This window comes from Physeter macrocephalus, chromosome 1, assembly GCF_002837175.3.
Source record: "Physeter macrocephalus isolate SW-GA chromosome 1, ASM283717v5, whole genome shotgun sequence".
Lineage (NCBI taxonomy): Eukaryota > Metazoa > Chordata > Mammalia > Artiodactyla > Physeteridae > Physeter > Physeter macrocephalus.
The window spans coordinates 65323345-65346358 of NC_041214.2; the positions used below are offsets into that span (position 1 = coordinate 65323345).

General features: G+C 38.2%; 1 protein-coding gene across 8 annotated transcripts in view; it reads left to right on the plus strand.

Moving 5' to 3' along the window:
* FNDC3B (fibronectin type III domain containing 3B) overlaps positions 1-23014 on the plus strand; it is a 386791-nt gene that overhangs the window by 44811 nt on the left and 318966 nt on the right. For all 8 annotated transcript variants that reach the window (XM_055083800.1, XM_055083804.1, XM_055083816.1 and 5 more), the window contains exon 2: positions 21968-22106. In XM_055083800.1, the coding sequence (XP_054939775.1) occupies positions 21996-22106 (111 nt within the window). In that variant the 5' untranslated portion in view covers positions 21968-21995. The remainder of the gene's footprint in view (positions 1-21967; positions 22107-23014) is intronic.

The following is a 23014-nucleotide window of genomic DNA, read 5'->3' on the forward strand; positions in this document are numbered from 1 at the left end:
CCAAATTAGTGAAATTGCTGTATTAGGATCACAGAATTTAGAATTGGAAGGAAATTTGCAGGTAATCTAGTCCAACCACATCATGTTGCAGATAAATGGAGGCTCGGAGAAACCTAAGTCACACAGCTGGTATTTGTAATAAAACAAATTAAACCAAGTCTCTGGATTGCCACCGAGATCCTCTTTCCTCACATCGTGTAGATTTCAGGCAATGTGTGCAGTGCTAGAATTCCTTGTGAAATGTTTTAAAACTTGAAATATAGTTTACATACAGCAAATTTAACAAATCTGAATCTTCACAAGTATATTTTGAAGTGTAATTGATCATTTGGAAATCGTTTTAAAAATAAATCTACAAAGTAGAAGTACAAGTACAATCTCATTAGTTGTGTTGACAGCATTCTCCTAAAAAATATGTGTTGCTTAAAATTGATTAGCTTGTATGGAAGGTATAAAAAAGAGTTGTATTTTTATTCACTTATCCAGCAGTAAGACTTTTAAGATACATAGACAATGGCCAAATAATATTCAGTCTTCTGGTTTAAGTGATAGGGAAATAAGCTTTCTTATGGACAGAAAGGGCATTGAGAGAGAACTGACTTGTCATGGTGTTGAATTTCACAGAATTAGCTTTGAATAAATAGGATTTTCAGTGTGCTGTGAGTTTTTTAAAACTCACAGTGAGTAACTAATACCCGTAGAACTTTGCAAAGTAAAAATTAGTTCAGAACAGATTATTTCTTTTACTGATTCTCGTTTCTGAATTAAATCTATGAATCAAGAGTGTACGAAAACATCTTTTAGAATGTATGTTACAGGAGTACAATATAAGATTGGGGCAAGATGTTTTACTACAGGATTTTCTTAGACCCTGGAAGAAAACAGTACGAATTCATTAGTGAATGTTGGAAACAGGAAGCGATGGGGCACAGCTGACTGCAGAGGTTTGGAGGATTTCCCTGTGACAGTCAGTACTGAATCATCAGTTGATTGAAGGTAGGGGGTAGGTGGCAACACACACCACACACAAGTTGAATGTCGGATTTACTAAGTCCTCAGCAGTATGATGATTTTAGATTATAATTTCAGTCATAGCAATATCTTAATACCTTTGACAGAAGGATCTTGGAACATTAAAAAAAAAGATTCCAATAAGACTGCCTTGTAAAGATCAAGGACATGGAGATTTGAAAAATCTCACTCTCTGTTCATTACTTGAAGGTCTTTTGAAATCTTAGCTCAATTGCAAAGTTAGCCCAATGTGCATAACTGGATTTCCAGTGTCTGCACAGTGCTAGGCATGTAAGATACCCAATAAATGTTTGAAAAACCGAGGGAATAAACTTCCAGATCTGTCTACTCAACTTTATCTGACTTCAATCACACGTATGATTTCAACATGTATTATTCATTTGTAGTAGTGCTCTGGTTGTGGTGATCTGTCAGATGTGGTTGTCTGTTAAATGATTTGAGTAGGTGTGCTTAATTCTAATATCTTAATTATTAGGTGTTGATTAAATTTTTTAGCAATTAGTTTTAAATTCTCAGACGTTAATACTGTCTCTGAAATGCCGAACAAATTAGAGGTGGAGACCAGAGGTTTTGTCTCTACAACTCGTCCAGCATCAGGTGTATCTCCTCTTTTCTGCTACTTGCAGTTCTTGATTGACTGAGAATGATTGAGTAGAGGGGTCCTTGGTGCTTTTTCTAACCAATGGATGGCAAATATGTGACATGGATCTCCTCAGTCCTTAATCTCACTACCTTGGCAGCCCTCTCTATCACTGAACCAGGGCAGTGAATCTTTCTCGACGCTGTAATCCAGGCAGGTACCAAATCAGTTTGAGTGGGCATGTGAGAAAAAAGCTAGGACCCTCACCAAACACCACACGTTAAGGAGCTGGAGAGGGATTTGTGCTTAGAACACAGAAAGAGTTCTTGGTGCAGTCAGAATAACCCAGTTTTCCTGATTCTCCAGTGTAGTATTCCTTATCACTTTGCTTTCTCGTGTAACAGGATAGGATTGTGAAAATAAACTGAAATGATATCCTTACTTAGGGTCCAGCTCACAAAACCAAAACTAAATCATTATTTACCTTGTTTTATCTGGGTACTGAAGATAATATAGCTAATTTAAGTTTTCATCCTAGTAATCTCTTCAGTGGCTATGAAGAAGTTGGGAAATAATTTACTAAAATAAGACTGGGGTGGAGGACTTAGGGAGAGGGAGTAGAATAAAATAAAACTCTTCTGAAGTACTTGGGAAAATATATATTTAAAAAATTTTTATTAGAGTATAGTTGTACAATGTTTTGTTAGTTTCAGGTGTACAGCAAAGTGAATCAGTTATACATATGCATGTATCCACTCTTTGTTAGATTCTTTTCCCATATAGGCCATAACAGAGTATTGAGTAGAGTTCCCTATGCTATACAGTAGGTCCTTGTTAGTTATCTATTTTATATAGAGTAGTGTGTATATGTCAATCCCAATCTTCCAATTTATCTCCTCCCCCAACCCCTCGGTAACCATAAGTTTGTTTTCTACATCTGTAACTCCATTTCTGTTTTGTAGATAAGTTCATTTGTACCCTTTTTTTAGATTCCACGTATAAGCGATGTCATATGATGTTTGTCTTTGTCTGATTTACTTCACTCACTATGACAATCTCTGGGTCCATCCATGGGAAAATACTTTTTTGATGTAGCAATTGTTAGAGGTACATGTATGTCTTATCTGTTAAGTAGAGCAGGTAGGAGTTACACTTGGCAATGCTATTGACAGTTTTAGCTGCATTTATATTTGTTTTTGCAGTTGCTTCTTTTCATATATATAGATGGGATTTTCCTCAATAATTTTGAATTACCAAGGTTTTTATCTATATAATATTAACATGTGAAAAGAACAGTACAGTTTGAAGATGAGGTGCACATTTTCCCTTAATTTGCAAACATCTGAAAAAAACTATTAGAAATTACAGGACTCTGATATTTTATAGATTTAGATATGGGCATTATAGTATCAAGGGCTGTGAAATTTCCTAGTGTGTTTTCTAAGGCGTGTATATCTATGCATACATATGTATATGTGTGTTTATGTATATGTGTTTTGGAGCATCTTAATTTCAGCTTTATGAAGCTTTGTCCTTACAAGTTGCTGGAAATAATAAGAATGCATTTTGTACATATAAATTGTGATGCAAAAGTTATTAGCTTCTTCAAAAAATTGGCTTTTATTTTAACACGTGTGGAATTTTTGTTTATTCATCTTGACATGAGTAGTCACCGAAGAGCAATTTTGAAAACTGTGTTGCTTCCAGGAACATCATCTGGAGTGCTGTGGCGTTTCACTGACCTTGTGTTGTGTACGTGGTGGGGGGGCAGTGATGAATGGCTTTAGACTGCTTCAGAAATGGAGATTGCAGATTGATCACGAGATGGGCCCGTTATTTTGTTCATCTCATGACCATGGAATGCACCTCTAACCTTAACAACTCTTCTTTCAAATGGTTTCATAAAGCCATCATCACTGGCAGAAAAAACAACATATATTATAGGTCTCTTTGATAGGGGTTGGTAGTGTCTTCTTGGAAAAGAAGAACAGCAACCTTCATATATCAAACAGAAGCAGTACAGAAGTGACAGGTCTCCCCCATGCAAAAGATCTCTGTAGATAACCTCAGCAAACCTAGAAGTCTGAATAGACTGTAGCTAAAGGAGTGACTTCTTAAGTATCAAGGAATTCATCAAATAGCTGAGCCACTACCACACACCAGGGCCCTATAGCAGTATCCTGAGGACCTTTTTAACAGGTGCATATTCTCCAGCCTTACAAAAAAAATTCTTCCTCAAGTTATTTAACTTCCCCATACGTCAAGTAGGGGAGAAAGTTGCCCAAGAGGCATTATTTGGATGTAATAAGTGAATTGAATGGAGGAAAGTTTGCTTGCCTAGAGTGTCTCTTGAGTCTTCAGAGAGGCTCAGACTATCAGATATGGAAGAAAGTCCAGCAGTCCATCACCCTCCTTTCACACTTGAGGACAGGAAGCCCCAAAGGGCTCTTAGTGGAGGTCACTGTAAACTGGAGTAATCTTGAGGTAGCTTTAAGCAACAGATAAGGCTTAGACAGAAGGTGGATGTCCTAGGAAAGAGGAGGGGAGTACCAGGAGCAGAGTTTCAGCGGTCACATGCTTCTGGAGAGTCGTGACACTGGTAGGAGGGAGAGTCGTGACACTGGTAGGAGGGAGAGTCGTGACACTGGTAAGAGGGAGAGTTGTGACACTGGTGTGACACTGGTAGGAGGGAGAGTAGTGTGGGCAGAGTAGGAAATACATTTATATAGGCAGGGGACTGTGGAGGATCTGTTTGGCCTGAGAAATGTTTTTGAGCTACAGAATATACCGTCTTGCCTACATATGTCATATTAGGAAAGATCTAAGACAGTGTTTAGTATATTTTACAGCTTTTCTGAAAATTCCCATCACCTGCCCTTGTTCAGAGGAAAGATATCCAGGCCTCCCTCCAGAGATTCTGATTTGGTAGTTCTGAGGTGGAATTGAGGGATCCGTATTTTTAAACAGTTTTATTGAGAAGTAATTCATGTCATACAGTTTACTCATTTAAGATGTAAAATGCAGTGTATATATTTTTAGCATATTGGCAAGGTTGTACAACCACCGCCAATATCAAATTCTAGAACATTTTGTACCTTCTAAAAGAAACCTTGTAGTACCTATTAGCAGGTACTCTGCCCTGCCATCCCTCTATCCCTCCACCTCTGCCCCAAGCTCCAGGCAAACACCTTTCTGTCTCTAAAAATTCACCTGTTCTGGACATTTCATAAAAGGAAGTCATACAATATGTGGCCTTCTGTGGCTAGCTTTTTCCACTTAGCATAATATTTTCAAGGTTTATCCATGTTCTGTCATGTGTCAGTACTTCATTCCTTTTTATTGCCAAGTCCTTTTCCATGGTGTGGCTATACCATATCTTATTTATTTATTCTAAAGTTGATAGATGTTTGGGTTGTTTCTCCTTTTTTGGCATTTATGAAAATGCTGCTGTGAACATTTGTGAGGAATCTGTGTTTCTAAACAAGCACCCCACCTGATTCTGTTGCAGTAGTTCCTGCGTCGCACCTGAAGAAACACTAGCCAGAGCAGTTAGCTCAGTAGAACTCCCACTTGCACGTGCGAAGTCCCTCATTCCGCATCTCATGAGAGCTGCTCTGGCCATTGCTTGAAGAGTCCCTGGTTTGTGAGAGTGAGTGGTGGCCTAGTGGAAGTGACATTTCACAATGAATTACATGGTCTGCATGTGCAGGGTAGAGTGGACAGAAGAGGGAGATGAGAGAGAGATGGTAGGCAGGATAAGTTGGTTCCAGATGGTTCCAGAATCTAGAAGTGATTTGATTTAATTCCTGAACTAGGGCACTGCTCCTCCCGCTGCTGGAAATGGAAAGGAAGAGTCAGAGGAACAGACTTTTATTAAAGGAAGAATCCTTTCACTAGTGGTGATTTTAAAATATTCAGCAGTTTATATTTTTAACTGACTCAGACATGGTTATGTCTAATTCTGACCTTATCTATTCCTATCATCCTGTTATTCCAAATACATGTGTTTTTACCAACTGTTTGAGAGAGGAAATCCGGGAAAACTAACTGAAGGATATAGTATAATAAAAAAAAGTGCTGGGTTATGATATTTTGAAGCCTCTGGTCAATGAGGGATGTTTAGATATTGTCCAAGCCTGTGTCAGACTGAACTTTTCAAGGTTCCTTTTTAGATTCAGGATTCTATGATATATCTTGAAACTGAAAATAGTTTCTAGGAGCGGAGTCCTCACCATCGCTGTGGGTCGGCCCACTGTGCCTAAGGTGAAGCGGAAACCACACCTGTGAGCTGCTGCACCGATTTAGAAGGTGGGGCCGCCACCATCAGTGACCCTTTTCAGAAAGTCATAGAGGTGTATTTTGTATCATAGAATTCTCATTGATCAGATATCCATTATCTGTTTCTCATTTTTCCGTTGGATGATTTGACAGATATGATGAGATTGCCCTTAAGATACTCTGTGTTCTATATATTCAATACATTTTTTTCTCCCTAGCAAAAGCACCACTAAAAAAAAAAGTCAGAACGTGTTGATGAAAAATTCTTCATCCTACCTACTTAACCATAATCACTGTGAACACTTCGGTGTATATTCTTTTATTTCTGTTCTCTTGTGAAAAATAAACATATTCCTAGTTTTGCAGAAATAAGACCACAGCATAGACCTTCTGTTTGTTAACCTATTATCCTCTATGTTGTTATTTCCCTATAAACAGTGTGTTGTGTGCGTCTCTCTTCACTTACAGCGTTTGAAATTGGCAGCATAGTCTTCCATTGTGTGGATGAGATAGCTTCCAACTTTTCACTATTTTATGCTGAGATATACTTTATACTAAGATATTTTAGGTCACATCATACACTTTGCCAGTCTGGTTTTCTGTTAATAACTTTACTGGCAGCAATACACCTAGATGCTCAGGGTTAAGTGTTTTAGGTCAAAGTGCCATCAACCTTGATTCATGATAACGTCTGTTCTGCTGAGAAGGTAGGGTAGGTTTATAGTTGTGAAGAAAGTGTTAAGAACAGTTAACAGAAAACATCCTATAGCTCTTAGGAAACAGAAAGTAAACCTTTACTTTTTAGGAAGTTATATATATGGAAACATAGAAACAAAAAATTGAATTTACAGTAATTTGTAGGGACCATTCACTTCATAATTCTATTTAAATATTTGCACACAATCTAAGTGTATTATGTCATTATAACCTGATATCATATAGGAATAGATTATGCCTTTGGGTACACATTGGTCATCTCAGTTGAATACCATGTATTCCCTAGCTTTGTGCCAAGGTCAAGGATCTGAAGAAGATTTTGCCACCTTCTCTGAAAATGTGACTTAGGAACCAGTTCTTTATTGTTTTTAAAGTTGTCAGTGTTATAATCATGAAATATCAAAAATAAAAAATAGGTCTGAGCTGTGTCAACTGTAGCCCTCTAACTTTATAGATTTCATATGGCTAGAAAAAAATTGAAACATCACTGTTTTAACAGTGGATGCTTCTGGGTGATGTGATTATGAATAATCGAAACTTTCTTCCTACTTTTCTGTATTTCCAGATTCCTAGAGTGAACGTGTATTATATGTTCTAATATATGGGGATGTGGGAATTAAAATATGGGACACATAACTTTTAGGCTTCAGATGAGGGAAGGTGGGGTGGAGAGAAACCATAAAGATAAGAGTGGGTAGTTACTTTTCCACTGAGAATGAGGCCTGCCAACCCTAAGGGAACTCTCTGGTCCCACCCTGTACTTTTCATAGTTTTTGAAGTCCTTTGTGCTAGTTAGGGACTAGCATAGTTAGCACAGCTAAGTAAGTATGTAACAGATTTCTATTATTAGTTTATCTTTGCTGAGCCTCATTTGATTGACGGAGAGTTCTCCACCCAGAAAGTTCGATTTATTTTGGCAGTTCAAAGGGGATATTTTGGAGTGCTTGTTATCTAAAAAAAGTAAGGCTGAGGAACCTGCTTTCCCCTCCTCCCTTTAAAAAAAACTGTTTGGGTTGGTCCTAGTGAGCATGCCTAATCTAGGGATTACTCAGCAAGCATGACCCGAGGGCTGGTTTTGTAAATGTTACCAAATCTATTTCTTAACCACAGATGTGCTTCCATTGTTGTGTCCCACATAGTCCCCGGCTGAATGGTGAAAGTTCGTTCTGGGAGACTTGGCTAAATCCGTATCTTTTGGGTCTTTACCTTATGTTGTACAGTGGTTTGGAAATATTTCATCGCGAAAATTTGCAGTCACATGGTACAACGTAGATGGAATTATATGGGTTTTTAAAAGTTAACTTTTATGATTATAAAAATTATAGATGCTCAAAAATAGTTAAGTACAAAGGAAAAAATATAACTCATTTCATTATCCATAGGTTAACCATTGCTAACATTTTGGTTTTATTTCATTTCAGTCTCATAAACAATTACATGTACATATATACTCTGTGTACCTTTCACTAAATATTGTGTTATGAGCATTTCCATGTGATTTCTGGTTTACTTTTTCTATATTGCAGTAGTGACTTCCTGAAGCTAGTGAGTGCTGTTATTTATGGTTGGCATGGGTGCAGATGCCTTTTATTTTATTGTGGCTGCCTTAAGTATTAGACTTCCAATAAACCCTTGAGATGTATGTATTAAGTGTGATGTTCTTTGTTGCTGTCCCCAAATCGATAGATTATTAGAGCTGGCAGGGACCTTGATCATAGAGTTTAGTCCTCTAATTAGAGAAATGAGAAAAATAAGCCAGAGGAGTTGCCCCTTGCCCAATGTCATTAAGTTATTGATGGCCTAAGAATATTCCTCTCTTTTGCAGGTTGAGAAACTTGGGTATTGAGAATGTAATCAACATTTTTGAAAGAACCTGGTTATGTTTTTTTTAAAAAAGCTCAGGTAGGGAGGAGAAAGTCAAACTGGTAGTTTTGTAGTGTAGTAGTAAATTGGTAAAACCTATTTGTTGCATTTTCCCTCAGCAGTTGGTTAATTTGATGGCATGTGTCACCATTATCTTTATTTCCTCACATATTTGTGCAAAAGTCATTGATATGATGCTGACAATGCCCACTTTCCTATTTGAGGAGTTAAAATAATTATCTTTTTTGCTTTGCTGTTAAGCAAAATGGTCAGTATTTAAGGAACCCTAATTTTCAGTAGAGATAATGAAGTGAGTGTTGAAGTTTTGATTTTTTAAAAATTGCATATTCAATACTAACACCTTTCATTAGTTTTGAAAAGCAATAAGTTCCTGGGAATATTTTCCAGTTTATTTGAGAGAAAAATGTCATGGCCTTGTGATTTTTTTTTTTTTTTTTTTTTTAAACAAAGTGATACCCTGAGAGATTAGCTAGAAAAATGAAATGCAGTTGTTGACTGTGTCCCTTTTACCTCTGGAAGAACTCGGGGGAATGATTGTGGACAACACCAGCTTTGTTGACCCTGAAGTGTAGGCAAGTGGGGGCCTGTGAACATGGCATTTACAGTGGTTCACCATCCCCTGCCTTGGAAAGTTCTCTGGAACAGTTGGAGGTGCTGTTAGCGAGGCCTGCTTCCTGTGTGAGTACCTATTGTGGAGGCCTCCCTTGAATGGGAGGTTTGTGAGAAGTGCTTTCCCACCAGTACACAATGCACCCTCTCGGCAATGTAAATACACATTCCACTCAGGGTCAGGCTCACAGCGACTGGCCAGAACTCCCTTGCAAAGAACGATATTTTGTAGTTCCATTTATTTATAATGGCCGGTGGAAAATTAATATGCTTGTTAAATTTGTTTTTAAAAATAAAAGGGAAGCCACTTATCTAAGAGTGTTTGCTGAATGTAAATCAATTAGCTGTGGCATATTTTGATCTTGCTAAGTCTCCTGCTCTAGGAAATGAGTGTCACCTTCTTACTAACTGTTCTGTCTATATTTGAAACTTGAGGTTCTTGTTTTTAAGAGTTATCCTTATGCCTCAGAAAACTCCTTTTGGGTTCTCCGATGAAAGACATAATAGGCTGTGGCTTAAGAAAATAAAGTAGTGACTCTAGAAAATACTAGATCAAGTCATCTTGGGATTTCAAATGGGCTTTATTGAACAGTAAATGAAGGTCTAGAGATCAGAGCAGATAAGATTCTTACTTGGGAATGGCAACACAAAATTATTTGTCTTTATTTCCTTGGAGTTGATCGTTTGCTTTGAATCCAGGGCATGGATATGATTACTCGAGAGACTGAACGGGGTCCCCGTCTAATGGGCCTGGATTTATTGGAGTCAGGTCCCACCCAGTCCCTGAATGTTTGCTGACATTCCCAGCAGGGGAGAACCTGGTCCCCAACATCCATTTCCTATCCCCCCAGCCTGTTGCTCTTTTCTCAAGATTTTACCAAATGAATTTGTTTCACCAAGGTACTTTAAAGAGTGTAACATAAAGTCCTGTAGAGAAAAATCTATGGTGGAATTTGGATACCTTTTCATTTGGATGAATTATTCTTTGTTCAGACCCTGCCCGGTGAATTGTGGATGTATAGAGTATAAAATACGGATGACAATCTTTGTCTACTAGAAAGTGAGTTTAAATTTTTCTTATATTTTTACATCTAAGGTGCTTGGCATGGAGCAGTGGTTGTCAAAGTGTGGTATGGGGGACCCTTGGGTGTTCCTGAGATTCTTTTAATGGGGTTCATGAGGTCATACTATTAATAATCCTAAAATGTTATTTGTCTTTTTCAATCTTATGCTTCTGAGTTCTTCAGTAATGTTAACTGAAAAGTATCTTGTGTCTTTCATGCTTTCACATGAGGAGAAATATGAAAATTGAATTGGAGAACATGCATTTTGTAGCAGAGTTGAAATTTAAAATTATTTTTCTGGAAAGATTTTAAAGCCTATTAGTGGACTCCTTAAATTTAGAATTTGAATGATTTTAGGACAAAAGAGTGTCTTACACAGAGCAGAACCTAAGTGAGTATTTATTAAATAAAAGAATGCAGCCCCCTTACATTTTCTTAACAAATTATATTAGTGTAATTAATGATGTCATCATTATTCACAGGGAGTGTTTAGAATATAGACAAGCATCATGCTTTCAAACATTTAGATTCGTCTGTTTGCATATAAGTATGTATACACCAATTGCCATTTCATTTATTAAATCTCTTTGATGCTCTATGGTACGGACTGTTTTGTTTTGTTCCCCCCGCCCAAAGGAAAGAAAATGTTTTTTCAACTAACATTTCAAAAATGTTAGTCTTAATTAGCAAAGTGGTTGCTCATGTTAAAATTTTGTTGTAATGGGCTAAAATCTGATATAGTAAATAGATGTTCCCTTACACAGTGTCTTTGCACCTGCTAATTTGTTTCTTTATAAGTGTCATTTCATGTGAATTTTCTGTTTCAGTACCTTGTAAGTTCTAAGGAACACCTGGTATTTGCTTTGTGCTAAGTCACATTAGGTGAAATACAGAGCTGCTTATGAGAATGTCATCAGTTGTAATGATTCTTTAAGAAATAGTTTGTTTTAAAAACATGTTTGTAAACTGATTTTCAGTGTATCCTATACTATTCTCATTGATTTCTCTACTCTCCCCCACATAGGGGAGGAAGAAATATTTGAACCAACATCTAAAATTAGTAATAAAATGTTAGAAATCTTTGAAATACATATTTAAGTATAAATTGGATAAAACATCAGTGATGCTTCTACCAGGCTGAAGTAACAGCTTCAGAGCTCTTCCTTGTAATGAGTGTTTTATAATGTCCATTCAGTTCAACAAGACTGAGTTTGTTAAATAAACATGATTGAATTCTATATGAGCTGATTAAAGAAACAATTTTAGTATCCTCCTGGCTAATCAGAAATGAAGGTTGAGGCAGGGGGCATGTTTTGAAGACAAATTCAACTTCTGGCACACTCTTAAGAGTAGGAAAGATGCCACAGCTGGGAAACCAAATTTAGACATTGAAGCTTATCTCAGATGAAAGGTTTCATAGAGCCAGGGAGGTCTGTTGACTTCGGTTTTGTCAGAAGTATCCCATGTGGATTTGGGTTAATCGAATATAACATTTCAGTGTAATGCTATTTAACATCATGCCTTTATTTCTAGAATCCTAGAATTCTAGTCCAGCCCAGTCCCTGGTACATAGTGGATGCTCAATAAATATTTGTTACAAGAATGGATGATTATCCCTGTTCATGTCCTTTTGTTTGTTGCTATTTTAGAAGATTCCTTTCAGCTTAGTCCTTTTGAGATATTGAAAATAATAGAATCTTGAAACCCTTTGTACCAAATACCTTGTTCTAACACTCTCCTCATCGATGACTTGCTAAGCTGCCCTCCTTTGTGAAGTAATTTTACTTTTGTGTTTAATCATGGCATATCTCTTTGAAAATCAACACAGAGGGTGTAACTTTAGTAGTTTATAGTTTGGTTTCTTTTTCTCCCTAATTTTTAACCATCTGGAGTACATGATAGTACGGTGGATTTGTTTAACCTTCCTTAAGCTACTTTAAAAAGTGTTTTAAAAAAATCATTAAATCTGCATCTTGGTGAGGATACACCCAAAACTCACAGTTGTTGCCTTTGTGTATGGGGAACTGGGGACTGGACAGGAGAGAAATGTACTTTGATTGGATGTCCTCGAAAGTTATCTTTTGAATTTTGTACTATGTGCTTGTTTTATCTAATTTTAAAAATTCACTAACCTATGAATTTTTCATCAGTCCTTCCACTTCCATGTTTTGTTGCCAGATTCTTAGATGTTATAATCAGCTCACTCAGAGAGTGTTGACATCACTTTCTGAGTCTCTTTGGGCACCTTACTTAACCTCTCTCAGCCTTAGCTGCAATACCTGTTACGAGGGGAATACTGCCTCCTTCACACGAAGGTTGAGAGGCTAGGTAAGAATTAGTGTGCAGGGGCTGCAAGCCATGCCTTTCTTGGCTTTGGGGCTCTTTCTCTCATCCTTTCCCAGAAACAATCAGTTGTTGGGTGTCTGCAACACATCCCACCCACACACCAATAAAGGGTGTTACAGGTGGCTGTTAGGTACCCAAGTGGTTGTAGAAATGTGAATTTCATTCATAATACATCCCTAAAAGCAGAGTGATAAAATACATTTTGGATTTCATTAGAGGGGACTCTAGAAGTTGTGTTAAAGGACCCACATTACAGATGAAGAAACTAAGACCCAGAGGGCCTGTGCAGGCCCACCTTGAGTCACAGCCCTGACTTGCAGGGGGACCTGTCACAGTGCCGTGGGGCTTCCAGGCAGGTGGTAGTAAGTAGCCCAGGGGCTGGGTGAGGGGTGAGCTTCTGGTGCTGGGATGGAGAGGAGAGCGTGTCTTCTGATTTCCCATCTCATCTCTTTCTATATCTGCCCCGCCCTTGCAGCTTGCAGGTTGACTGGTGGGGAGGTGGCGAGACCTGGAGCTGGAGAGGGTTTTAGGAGTGACCTCTTCTGTTCTTGGACTGTAGTTTTCTAGACTTGTTTTCAACATCCTATAGCAAAAGATACAAACAACCACACAATTCCGAATCTCATTGAAAAGAAATATTTTCAGTTCTTCTCATCTTTGGGTAAAGTATGTGACAAAGTTAGCTTGGATATGTGTGAAAATAAGGGCTCATAGCTTTGGAATGTTTCTTGTTAGATGCTAGACTGTCATCCTTGCGATGTGAGAGAGGGATGTGAAATTTATTGTGCTGAGTGTGCCTGGAGTCTAGGTGTTCTAATAAAAATGTCTAATTACATCTGCAAACTTCTTTAAACACCGTTTAAAAAACAATGAACAAAACAAACGGGCCTTTGGTTGGTAAACTTTTTTTGTAGTTGGGCCCCCTTTCCCTTTTAATTAATATTTGCAGAACTGAGCTGTTTATGTGTGGATGTGGATCAGAGGTCCAGAGATTGTGTATATGTAGTGATAGAATTTTTTTTTAAGTTTTTGTGTTTCCTTAAAGATTCGGAGTATATTGAGGGGCTATGGAAGCAACCAGCCTCTGTATATTCATGGAGAATTACATTGATAAAAGTAGCCTCAGGATGCGTATAATGCTTACATATGATCCTTAGATATGTAGGTTTTTTTTTTTCCTTCTCAGAAAATAGTGCCTTTCCTATATGGTAGTTTTGAGTTCAGACATGACTATGCTTTGCCAAGTTAAAAAAAAAAAAAAAAAGAAACCATCTATGTATTCTCAAAGGCAGGGCCTATACATTAGACTATTTGGCATCCCTCCTTGGTCTCTGGAGCACAGTAGACAATTCTTTTTTTTATTTGTTGCTTGAATCATTTATTGTTATTTAATCTGTGGCAGTGGTGGCAGCGGTGCTTTTAATCTCACTCAGTTTCATGTGATTTCTCTGTGAATTTAAACTTTGCCACCTAATTCTCCTGTGTTTATAATTGGATGCAAAAAGCGAGAGTGTCTTTAAGGTTAGGAACTTTTTCAGACAACTGTGATTTAACTTCACTAATGAACCCATGTCAGACAAGAAGACAAATTCCAGACTATTTGTGCCTCAGCTGGGTGCATACCTCCAGGTACTGCTCATGTCTCAAGAGGTTTTTCTGCATGAACAGTTATCACCACTCCTTTCATTCAAGTGGCAAGCCATGGCAAGAGTCTTTCTTTCACAGCTGTGTAGAACTCAGCTGTAAAATTAGATTTCATTGGCATAAAAACACAGTGATTACTATCACTATTTACTCAATACGTTCTTTTTCAACATTTTACTTAGATTCTTCCTCTCTTATGCAGAAGGCTCAGATTATACTCATACAAGTAAGAGAAACTACCAGGTTCTTAGAGTTTGAGTAAACCTCTCTTTTTAGCTTTTGTTTAATCTGCATGAAGTGAGCACAGTAGGCAATGGTGTTTTGAAACATAGTCTATTAAGAGCAAAAGGAAACCTTAAAGGCAAATCTATAATCTTGTCATTTTGTGAAAGAAGAAATTAATTGCCCAAATTTAAAGCTAATTATTGGCAAACCTCAAATTAGAACTCATATTTTCCAGTACTCAGTCTTGGGGTCTCTTTGCTCTAGTGCTTTTTTGCCATAACATACTGGTCCTTTGAACAGTTTTTAGTGGAAGGGCTGTGAAAAATTCTAATAAATATCTTTAGTTTGTCTCCATATCCTTTTTTGGGCACAATTTAATTTGATTTTCAGAAAAGTGAGGGAGAGTGTTTGCCTGTACAAGTACCTTTCCTCATGGTTGCCCACAGTGTACGGGAGAGACGGTACAAAGAGAAGCACTGAAACCACTTGCAGCCTTTTCCTGTCCAATGGCAGTGCCCCTCATCAGGTTCCTAAATGGCCACAGGGTAATTCCACACGGTCAGAGCCAGTGCCATGGCCACTGCTTTAGTGTTGCCAGAAAGGAAAGTCCTGCTTTCACAGTAGCAGGAACATAGTAAAAACAGTCCGATGTGTGTTGATGGATGAGCAGGTTTTTCTCAATTTCAGAGGTAAAGGAGGTTGCACAGTGTTTCTATTTTGCTTTCATCTTTTTTTTTTCTTTCTATTGATGCTGTTGGTGTTTCCACAGTTATCATCAGAAAGCTGTTTGTAGTTTTGCTCCGAAGGCTAGAACCATTTTGAGAGTTTCTAGGTCTTGAAATATCATCAGGGGTTTACCTTTCAAAACCAGAATGGAGCAGGAAGGTAAGAGGTTTTTCTGATGAAGAAAATAAAATCGCAAATGATACTTTGATATCTCGTTAGTTGTAAGAATGTGTATAACTTTTTAAAAACTTTTTTTCTTCTCTCTCTTCCTCTCTCAGCGTTTCTCTCTCTCCCTCTTTGTTTTTCTAAATCTTGCTAATAAAACTTAGAGTGGAAGACTACACACTAGGAAGCTGTCGGTCCTTGTGACTGAGGGCATATGTACATAACGGCCACCTGTATGAGAAGGAAGTTCATGAAAGCAGTTTTTCTTTCTTTTTTCTGTGCTACATGATTCTCTGTCAAATTTTGACTTTTTAAGATTTTTCTTTTTTACTACAGTCGTGGCATAAACAAGTGTAAATCAGCTGCACAAATGTTTGTCATAATAAATTAGGTTTTATTAGGCTTAGGTTTTACACTGGAAGCCATTCAGAAACTTGTAATCCCTCATAAAACATTAGCTATCTGATAATTATATTCTTTGAAAAGAGATACAGTAATTTCTCGGTAACCTCTCAAACCCATCTGCCTCAAACACAACACAGCAAAACAAAGCCCCCATTTGTTTTGTGATTCAGTAAGTTTATCCTATTGTCATTTTGACTACTAATGGGTTTTTTTCTTGCCATGTTGAATCAGGAAAAAAAGTTCTTTTCCTTATTACTATTTAAAAAAATGGCTAGAACATTTCTCTGATATGTTCGTGACGATTTTCTGACAACTGGTCCACAATAGATTCTTACTATTGGAAGTCATTTAGTATTTTTAGTAGAGAAGGAACTTTTGTTGAAGTATGAATCAAGCTATGATTTTACTAATGTGCCCCTGAGAATATTTTTCCCAGGCTGCAGAACAAGCATGTAGCAAGCAAAATGTTTACATGCTGTTTAGATTATGTGAAGGTGATTGGTTAATGTCTATTTTATTGGAAAAGATACAAGCTTTATGGAATCACAATTAACTTTAGTGATATGAATTCTGAAAATTATTTTATTATTATTTATTAGATTATTTATTTACCTAATTGCTTCATAGGTCTTAATTGGTGGGTTTCCATCCATTTCCCATTCATCAAGGAACCCATTTCACTTCTGAAAGTGCATTTGAATTGCAGAATGGAAGCAAAAAGTCAAAACTGATGATGTGCATTATTTTTTGTTAGTTGAGGTGTAATTGGCACACATTCTTCTTATTGGTTCTCATACCGCTTTTATTTTTTACACACTTCCCCGGGGTAGTTTAGAATAGGTCAGAAGCCACATCAGGGTGTAGGTGAAGTGAGCCTGGGAGCCTGCACCTTGGCGCTGGCCTGAGACTTGACTCAGGGAGCCTGTCTCCTTTCACACAGTAGGACTACCCCGTTTGGCGCTGCTGGTTATGCTGTGCTCCTTTTGGTGCCGTTAGGTTTCTTCTCCTCTTGTCATCTGAAACCCATTTGTGTACTGTACTGCTAACTCACATCTTGAATTAATGTCAGGAAATTCGGGTCATCAGCCTGTGGAGTGAGGACCGGGACATTCTGTTACTACGATGAAGGCCAGGTCCACAGACTTAAACCTCCTCCAGCGGTGATAAGGGCCTTGGTTTTTTTCAAGTTAGAAATTCTTCCTAGTATATAATTGCTTTCTCTGGCCTTTGGAAATGGATCTGTGGTTCTCTCCTGAGAATCAGGTTTTTTATGAAATTGGCTGTGTGTTTCTTAGTATAGGCTGGGGCCAAAATACCATGGAAAACCTTTTTGGACCTGGAGTGAGGGAAGCAAAATAAAGGGAAAAAGTAATAACCCAGTTGCCTAGAGTAATGTAAAAACTGAAGACCCTTTGCAATATTATTTTAAAATAAGGTGTTCTGTAAAAGCTTTGGGGACATATTTGGACAGAATTAAATGTCTTATCAGCAGTGAGGATCTCTTTTTCAGAGTATGCAGGCCCCCCCACACCCCCATTAGCCTAGAAGTTCTTTGGTTCTGGGCTTTGCTAACAGGTAAGGACCGTAACAAACGACTTGCTTTCAGGAGAGGGAAATTAACCACAAGTGCTCACGTGGCATCCCTTCCCTGTCAATCAAAAGAATAGAACTGGCCAGGCATGAAGCACTTGTGGTTTTAGTGTTAGGATGTGTGGTTAGGGGGAGAGGTTGTGAGGGCCTGTGGTTGTCACCGAATTCTTTGAAATAGAAGTATGGGTAAGAATAAAAAGAATAGGAGTGAAACCTTGGAGCGCTATGTGAAAAAAAAAAAAAAAAGTTCAGAGAATTAGAAAAAAGCATTGTAGTAGAGGTCATCTATTTTCTATTGGTTTAGTTGGATTAGTTCAGCAGCACATTTATTTATTCTTTATTTGTAAACAGTAGTGGTCTAAAGAATGGATTTATTGCAAGAGCTCAGTTGTGTGTGAGGAGGACAGTGTGGATGTGGTAGAGCCTTGAATGCAGTGCATGAGTTCTGTGAAAGCTTTGGCCAGCTCAGATACACATCTGTCCAAGGGAGAAGGAACCCAGACCAGGATAACGAGGGTTTTGTCAGGGTGATTTCTCATGAGACTTTCTGACTGACACGAAAAACAGTTACAGCTCAGTTATCCAGAGATCACACATCTGGCTCACTCAGCTTCCCTCAGAGCTGATAATCAGCACGTGGTCAAGAAGGATGGTGCAAGGCACAGAGGGGAGCTTCTGAGACCCGAGAGACCGCTCCTCTGTGTGTGTATAACTAACAACCTGGCTTCCCAGCCCAAGATAGATATAAGACAGCAAATTTAGGATATGTTTCTCAGATTTGAGGAGGTGTGGTTTGTGGTACAGCCTAATGAGGAAGAGAGAAAAAAAAAAACACCATAGAATTTAAACATAAAAACTCAAAGTAGGGGTGAATTTCTCTGAGTATGTAAGGTCAGAATGCTTAGTAACTCCCTAGTACATCACCTTGTGACTGAACACAGTATTGTAAACAATGACCCTTCATCCCTAAGAAAAAATAAAGTTATGGCCAGACTCTGCCCTATAATGAAGTAAGAAAATGTATAATTTCCATCCACAATTATTACAAATAAAGTTTTTGGTCCTTAAAGTTAACTGTTTGAATAGTAAGCCTTCCACATTCATGGCTTCATTTTTAAAATTCCATTTGAAAAGTTCAAGTTCGGTCAGCTTTCTTAGGCATGTCACATTCTCCAGGTCTCCTCAAGACAGTGGTGCTGAGGCTTAAGCACCTCTTAAGGTGTTTAAGTTGAGTACATGTGTAGTTTTGTCTGGGTTATTGGCCAAAATAGAGGAGACTCACTTTTGGGGGAGCTGTCACCATTAAATGATTGATGCATGGCAAGCCTTCCCAAGTTTGGCCTGACTTAGCCTCCTTCAACTGTCAATGGTTAGGGCTGAGTGGTTTTCCCAATTTACAACTTGAACATTTGACTTTTCCATTTGTATTTGGAAAAGTCATTACCTCCAGCTACCCGACACCCATCCCCAGCACCAGGGAATAACCAAAAATATGGTAATAGCCATAGTAAATACTACTTTGTACCCTGTTTTATGTTTTGCATCTATGGTTTTCATTCTTTTATAATTCTTCCTCCTGCCTTTTCTCTTGTCCCAGTCCACAGTACTAAATTGTTGGTGTTCTATGATAATTTAAGGACCGGTTGGCAGGCAATTGTCTTGTTAAAGTAGCTGGGCATTATCTTGCCTAGAGGTAATTTATTGCTTTTTCTACATGTCCCTTGAATTCCAGGCAAATGAACATATCCTGTGTATGTGCATGGAGTGTAGAAAGGGGGTTTTAAACATTGTTGGCTGCGTGAACCACGCCTTCTAGATCAGTCTCTTACCTTGTATTGCAGGCAGGATAAAGTCTGGTTTACCTTTGGTGAAACTCTTGGGCATTAGAAAGTAGGCCTTGGATTTTAGCAGGCTGGTGGCCTAGGGTAAAGAGGGTTAACAACTTTGCTTATGAGCAGTGTGGCTCTGTGTCTTCGTTTTATTCTTCCATTTTTCTCCGTGATTAAAGGTACGGTTGTTGCATGGTTGAGTTGAGGCACTAGGAGTGTACGACGTTTATATGTTCCTACTGTATGCTGAGTTGATTGTACAAGTAGTTGATTTTTTTTATGCACAGTTCCCCGTCTTCCCCTCCCTTGTTCCCCTCTCAGTAATCTGCAACAACCACTGCACATCTGTGAGGCGAATAATCCATCATCCAGTAGAAAAGAAATACAGGATTCAGGCATCGTTCTCTGTATTGAATAGCTGCATTGCCCAAAGTTGCCTGTACGATTTTCAAAAGCAAATACAATTATCTCTTTGTGCCAGTGGACTTGGTTTCTTTGGGGGTTTTTGCAGCTCTCTGTTGGCTCCCACCCTCCCTCATTGTAGATTTATAAGACTTTCATGGAACTGGGGAGGGGCTCTGTCCTTTTATCCCACACTTGCAGAACCTGGAGTTTAACTGCCCAGTTTGGACTTGACACCTGTGCTTAAGAGTGCCAGCTAGTGGGGCTGGATTGCTGTGTTTTGGAGATAGCAAGTCCCATTGTTTGTTACGACGCCAACCAGAAGGTTTCTTAAATTGGAATTGTCAGTGTTAGACATAATGTTGGGAGTTGAGACATTCTTTGGTATTAGGGATGGGTGGCCAGGAATGCCTAAATTTTATACTAGATCACAATTATGTCCTCCTACCAGTGCCTGCGTGCACAGGATGAAAAAAGAGCTGGTTTTATCGTTATGCTTGTCTGTGAGATGACCAGGACTGTCCCCCAGCGGGAGAGTGCTTTGGTACTCACTACTTTAGCAGAGGAGAGGGGAGAGGATGGAGCCACAATCTCCATAACCTCACCAGCAAGGTCCTTGCGGCTCTTCCCTGCGGAGCGGTGAGGAAAAGGTGGAAGTGAGTGTGGAGTGCTTCTTTCCCCCAGATGCTTTATCCTCAGACCCTTAATGTAAATTAGTGCCCTGGTTATCCAACCTGCACGTTGAAGAAACATTAAATAAAACATTATGCTTAAGAAATAGGCCTGTGTAATATCAATCTGAGGAAAACTAGCCATTCTTTCTTCATGCACTAGTAGGGTTAAGTATATTTGAAATAAAATTGAAATGGACATTGTACTCCATTAGCAGGACTACTCAAAATCAAACAGTTGATGTCATGATAGTGTCAGTGGAAGTTATCTTGGTTAATTCTATTGTGGAAGAATCTGTTTCCTACATTAGGATAAACTACTGGGCTTTGAGTTTTGTACTTTTATTTGCTTAGGAACTGAGTAATTGCCTCATAAAACAGCATGATGGTACTTTTAACACTGCATTATAAGACCTGTTATTATAGAATGTGCTTCCCTAGTTGGGACAAGACTTTGTTGTTTGGTGCTTAAAATAATTAGTTTCTCCAAATGGGGTTATAATGAGTAGTGTAAAATTTTACCGATTTAAAATAAAGTTTATAATCTCTTGGGTGGCTTTTATGCATCATTTGATACCTCCAGGGAAGGAGTATCTTTTGGGTGGGATTTGGGGGAGGGAGATACATTTAATTAACATTCAGAATGGAGGTTTTAAGAATGAGAAGAAATATTTTATTTGTCACACTTGAGACAAATTAGAGATAATCATTAAAGGATTTGCCCCACTGTTTTGCCTGATTTGGATATTGAGTATTAAAGGATTCATTTACCAAATCCTCTTGAATTTGAAATTTCGGGGGACTTTATTATGAATGAGAAAAAATTTAAAATGAACCACATGGCACTTTCTTTCTGAACTGACTTAAAATAGTGTGCATGTGTGTTTGTTTATTCTACTTTGTCCATGCTGTTAAACTTTTTGTGACAAATAGTTTTGGGCATAATTGAAGGATACGTAAATACTTCTTAAAGAACATTATAATTCTGAATAGGAATTCATTGTTTTCCTGTTGTTATATTGAAAAGCTAGATGTTGGTGGCAAGTACCATTATGGAATGAAAGTGGGCTTGGCATTGTTTTGAATACCTGTATGAAAATCATTTATTCTGTGGAAACAATGGAATGTGCCATTAAGCCTTATTCTGTACAAGGTGCCATGGGTACTGTCAGGTACAGGAAAACTCAAGACATTCAGAAGTGATAAAGCTGTAAATATGCAACAGGTTAAATCCAATTCAAGGAGGTGACGGGAGAGAAATAATTAGAACATGATTAATTACCAATTTAATGGCAAGATCAGAAATCGCAACAACTGCAGTGTAGGCAGTTAACCTTTGTTTACTTGCTTTGTTAACTGCTCTTTTTTTTTTTTGAGGGAAACTTTTCTTCTAGCTCATTCTCTTTGGCCTTATTTTCTGTAATGACCTTAAAGATAATGATATGATCAGTGTTCGTTTGACACTTTTAGCCTCTCAGATTGTTATCTCATTTTATTCTGAGAAAGATCCCTGGGGTTAGGAGACTTACTATTATTCATAACTTTTAAAAATTTATAGCTAAATAATGAAACTGAGGAACTAGAGGTTGTGTTCACTTGGCTGCTTAAGAGACTCAGGTTTGTGGTCTCCTGATTCAGGCTATTTCCTGGGTTTTGCTTCACCCCTTTTAATACAATACTGTGATTAGAAGAATTTGAGTTTCGACTGACCTCATGACGGTGCACTTAAATTGCTGACTTTGTACAGGTGAATTTTTGTGGTCTTGAGTCCTTTTCAAAAAAATGGTGATTTTCTTGCAGGAAGCCAGTTGAGGGAAATTCTCCATGAATGTATGTCACAATGATGATGACGGACCAGATCCCTCTGGAACTGCCACCATTGCTGAACGGAGAGGTAGCCATGATGCCTCACTTGGTGAATGGAGATGCAGCTCAGCAGGTAGGTGCAGTAAGAAGGAAATTTAAGTCAACTTGTCCAAGTGGGAAACATTAACCCAGAAATTGTTTTTATTTTTTTAAGATGTTTTTTTGATGTGGACCATTTTTAAAGTCTTTATTGAATTTGTTACAATCCTCTTCTGTTTTCTGTTTTGGTTTTTTGGCTAAAAGGCATGTGGGGGGGGTCATAGCTCCCCAACCAGGGATTGAACCCGTGCCCCCTGCCTTGGAAGGCGAAGTCTTAACCACAGAACCGCCAGGGAAGTCCGCTAACCCAGAAATTGTTTTATTTTGAGATTCAAGATCTGTGATTTTGAACCTTTGTAGTTCTCTAAGGTCAAGCGTTTTTGTTGTAGAATTACTATATGATTTAAAATATCAGAAGTTGTAGTTTTTGAGAACAGCAAACTTTACCTAATCCAGTTGGTATTCTTGAAGCATCAAAAACAAATGTCTGATTTTTGAAATGAAGCATTTTGGAAATATGTACAAGTCTTTGGAATAAAATACTGTTTGCTCATGTCATATATTGTGCTTGACTGGTTTGCCTGATTGGTCAGAGCAGGATGGCCCGAGCAGGATGCCCAGAGGGTGGATCAGGTTTTTATCTCACACAGCGGGTGACTGACCCCGACAAGAGGCACAGGTCTGTGTGAACCCACCCTGGCTCCTGGAGCAGTGCTTCCAAATGTAGAGCCTGCTGCCCAGAAAGTGATGGTACTTGTTTTCTGTAAAAACTCCTTTGCTACTAGTTACTTAACATTACAGAGTTGAAAAGTTATTCCTGAGCTCATTCCTGTAGCACTTGGGAAAAAATTTAAATGGTAAGTAAAACTTTAAAAATTATTAGAGACAAGTACTGTCTCTGATAACATTATTTAAATTTTTAATTGACTACTAAAACTGGGT